Source organism: Cotesia glomerata, linkage group LG7, assembly GCF_020080835.1.
Source record: "Cotesia glomerata isolate CgM1 linkage group LG7, MPM_Cglom_v2.3, whole genome shotgun sequence".
NCBI lineage: Eukaryota > Metazoa > Arthropoda > Insecta > Hymenoptera > Braconidae > Cotesia > Cotesia glomerata.
Genome location: NC_058164.1, coordinates 19,144,255 through 19,148,319, shown reverse-complemented (window position 1 = coordinate 19,148,319; position 4,065 = coordinate 19,144,255). Strand labels below are relative to the sequence as shown.

Here is a 4,065-nt window from a genome sequence, read left to right as displayed (position 1 = left end):
TAAAAACTATTACATTTTTACCGGTATTCTGAAAATTTAACTACTCATGCGGATAATACATATATATAAATTAAACAAAACTGTAACAGTACCTTAATCTTCAATGTTACATAGAAAAAAATAAAATAATAATTATAAGTTTCATTATCGAACTAGACGGAGACAACTAAAACGATTAAAATTATTTCAAGGTGATCAATTCTAAAAACTCTATTTTATCACTAAGTCGTTAGCTGACCACTTATTAATTAATGTGACGTCAAATCAAAACCAAATAAAAATTTCGTTTAATTGTTCCACATACCCAGTTTTATCATGAAATTGAGTGTCATTACTTCTCGTAACATTATACACATTATTAGTATTGATTCAGTTTATTGGTAATAATTACGCAGTTTAATTTGGAATTGACCAAAAGTCAACAGCTTATTTAATATAAATAAATCTATTTTTGAATAAATATCTGAGTGTAGTTGTAAGCGTACATTACAAGCTTGTCCTTAATAAATTCTTAAATCAAAGAACATCAATACAATATTTAGAAAATAAAACTTATTTCACTAAATTTCGGGCATAATAATTTAAAGATTAAAGAATGTTAAGTAGCCAACAGAGTCTTGATGTGAACACCTGTCGGATTTGCCATGATGGTATATAGAATTGGTATTAATTGTAATGGTTAAATTGTGTAACTATTGATGTAACTTTTTTTTTTTTTTTTTTTTTTTTTTTTTTAATTAGATGAAAGTTTGGAGCAATTGGTAGAACCATGTGAATGTTCGGGAACGGTAGCTCTTATGCATATAAGTTGTTTAGAGAAATGGCTTACCACGTCAAATACTCGATCGTGTGAAATATGTAAATACAGGTTTCCTCTTCAAACATTGAACAAGCCAGTTATGGTGGTAAGTTGAAATTTTTCTCAAGTCGAATTTTTTGAACCTTTTTTTGAACGTACAGTCAACGCTCTTTGTATTTGACTCGCCCGTACAGGACCATTCTCTGTATTTGACTCGTCCTTGTCCATAAGAGCTGTGTAAAATCGTCAAATACAGAGGAAGAATGTGGTCAAATACAGAGAGCGGTCAAATACAGAGAGCGTCGACTGTATTTCTGTCGAATCTTAACATATGGAATTAAACTCCGTATTAGTTTATATATTTTAATATTTTATATAATCATTATATTTTTATTTTCAAATACAGTCACTCAAACAATGGCTAAAGATAAAAAGTAACTCCAGAGGATTGATAGTTGACTCAATATGCGTGCTTGTTCTGACATTTTTATTCATGTCTGGAATGTATCTGTGCTATATTGGAATTGTTTACTTTACACAACTTAAAACTTGGGAAAGCACTATAATATTAACTTTATCAATTATATTGATTCTTATTTATTGTATTTGGCTGGCTGTTACAATAAGGTAAGCAGATTTTTTTATGTTACTTTAAAAAGGTTTATTTGAACCAAGAAAATTTTCATGACTCAAAAAAATTGTATTTCAATCAAGATAATTTTTGGTTTCCTAAATATTTTTTTGGGTCAATATAAATTGATTCTACACGAAAAATTTATTTCTCTCATGTATAAATTTTATTATTTTACCTACTCGATATAAAGATTTTGAATGAACACTAAGAACTTCAGAAATTTTTACAAAAATAATAATATTAAATCGTCAATTACAAATGTAGCCGAGTTATTTACATTATAATTTTTGATACACATAATTTATAAATTTTTATACCCTTTTTCGATTATCAAAATTTTTCTTATAGACCCATATAGAAAATATCGACATGAATATAACTTATTTTGATTGATCTTTTCCAAGTTTTGTTCACATTTATTATTCATTTTCTTTTTTGTGTTTTAAATATTCTGACTCCTTAACTACAATGATTCGAACCAGTAAATGTTTAGTTAGAATTTGTAAGTAACGAATTTTAATAATATTAGAAACATTCATCATCCAATAATTTTTAACTTTTCGCAATCGGAAGATATCGCAAAGAAAAATTGTTAAAGAAGAGCTCGAAAAAGTATAAAAGTAGTGTTTTTGAAGTCAAAGAACTCAAAACTTCAGAATAGATAATTTCTCGAGTGTTTTGAACTGATACATAACACTAAGTATTGTACAAAAAGTGCTGCTTTTTTTTCTCCATATGAAAATAGCCAGAATGGCTTCCTAGGACCTCGAAACATCGAGATCTGATGAAACCTCGATTGCAAAAATCGGGTAGAAAACAATTACTTCCCGATTTTTAGAAAATCATTGATTTTCTTAACGGGAAGTTAAAAAATTATTTGATTTAAAAAAAAATTTTCTTTCAAATTTCATTTTTTTTTCGATTTATTCAGCTCTTCTGAATTTAAAAAATTTACTACTGTTGAATCAAATTAGAGCTCATGCTTCAAGATAATAGTAGTAACATTAAGTCAAATTAGTTTTTCTATCAGTGTGTATCCATCAGTTTTATAATGTTTTCTTTATGTTTTAGATTTCACTTGCATTCATGGAGACTGTGGCATAAAAAAAATAAAGATATCAAATTGCTGATTAAAAATGGGTCAGATAGCGACAGGACACATGTAATACATTCAAATAGTATCCAAAGACCATTGAATAGAAATGATGAAAGTAACAGTGAAATAATTAATGATAATAATAATACAAATATGGACAGTAATTTGAATGATGTAAATACTTCAAATGGATTTAGAATGTGGTACAATAGATTGTTAAATAATCATCAAAATTTACAGCAACCAGTGCGAGAATCATTAGTATAATCATACATAGTACATAAAAATATGCGTATATTTCTTAATTTACATCGATAATCAAAAATATATACAGAGTGTCCCAGAAGTAACGGACGCTATTGTAGCATCTGATAAACAAAATAATTCTGAGACGAAAAGTCCTTAGCCATTTTTTAATCAGACCCATAGATAATTAATTAGTAATTAAAATAACGTCCTTTTATGCGTTAGAGTGAGAGCACTAGTGTCAAGTCAAGTGCGTTCCAAACGAAGACGCTTGCACGTGTGAATGTGTAAGTAAATGTGTGTAACTACGTTAGCTATAGAAGCTAGTTAGTCATACAGTTAGTTGTGTCTTTGTTTGGCACATACTTTACTGGACACTGGCGCTCTCTCTCTAATAAATATAAAGAGACGTTATTTTTAATTAATAATTAATTATCTATGCGGTTAATTAAAAAATGGCTAAGGACTTTTCGTCTCAGAATTATTTTTTTCATCAGATGCTACAATGGCGTCCGTTACTTTTGGGACACCCTGTATAAACTATTTTTTCCAAGAAATTTTAAGCGCTTTTTTATAATTTCAAAGTAACACCTTTTTCGAATTAAAGGAAAAAAAACGAAATGAATACCTTTAGCAGTATGCTTTCTGAATATCTTTGAAATGTAATAAATTATAAGTACACGGGAATAAAATTGTAGGAAAAATTCCAATGGTAACATGGTAATTCAGGATCAGAATATATTCTTATTATTTTATTAGTTTATATATAAAATCGGGTATCTTAGGATGTTATGAAATATGATATATCTTGGGATAATTCGAATTTGCTCAAAATTATATACTTGGATATATACGCATAGTAAATACCCAGATATCTATATATATAAGGATATTAAATTAAGATTTAAAGTAAATATCATTGATTGGAAATATGAAACATCTAAAATAAGTTTGTATAATCTGAAACGAATTCTACTTTAGTTTTATTGTAAGTCAGGAGTCAAAACGGTGTGGCGTGAACACTATAATGCTCAACCTATGCAGTACTTCCCGGGAAAAAATGTTCTGACATTACCATGCCTGTTCATGTATGATCAGACCTGCAATTAGACATGGTCATACCTGATGAGTAAAATACATTCAGGCCTGGCCATGCCCGCTCATGTCTGTTCATGCCCGGTCATTTTTACGCAGAATCGTATATGGCAATTCACTTCGCCGTGTGAACGTTCTGAATCTCGTGTTTGACCGCATAGGCCTTTCAAATCGTTTAACTAAAATTCTAATCTA

The 4,065-nt window shown here is 28.9% G+C and overlaps 1 protein-coding gene across 1 annotated transcript; it reads left to right on the top strand.

The window, feature by feature from the left end:
* The first annotated feature begins 560 nt into the window (after nucleotides 1–560).
* LOC123269305 (E3 ubiquitin-protein ligase MARCHF2-like) lies at nucleotides 561–3,336 on the top strand. Its single transcript, XM_044734912.1, has 5 exons — nucleotides 561–650; nucleotides 742–905; nucleotides 1,206–1,426; nucleotides 2,505–2,860; nucleotides 3,312–3,336. The coding sequence occupies exons 1-4, from the start codon at nucleotides 596–598 to the stop codon at nucleotides 2,794–2,796; spliced, it is 732 nt and encodes a 243-aa protein (XP_044590847.1). The 5' UTR covers nucleotides 561–595; the 3' UTR covers nucleotides 2,797–2,860; nucleotides 3,312–3,336.
* Nucleotides 3,337–4,065: the final 729 nt, after the last annotated feature.

Bases quoted from the DNA above. Each gene is read 5' to 3' on its own strand.
- LOC123269305 (XM_044734912.1), top strand. From the start codon at position 596: ATGTTAAGTAGCCAACAGAGTCTTGATGTGAACACCTGTCGGATTTGC. The intron at 906-1,205 runs GTAAGTTGAAAT...TTTCAAATACAG, and splicing joins TGAACAAGCCAGTTATGGTG to TCACTCAAACAATGGCTAAA. The intron at 1,427-2,504 runs GTAAGCAGATTT...TTTATGTTTTAG, and splicing joins TGGCTGGCTGTTACAATAAG to ATTTCACTTGCATTCATGGA.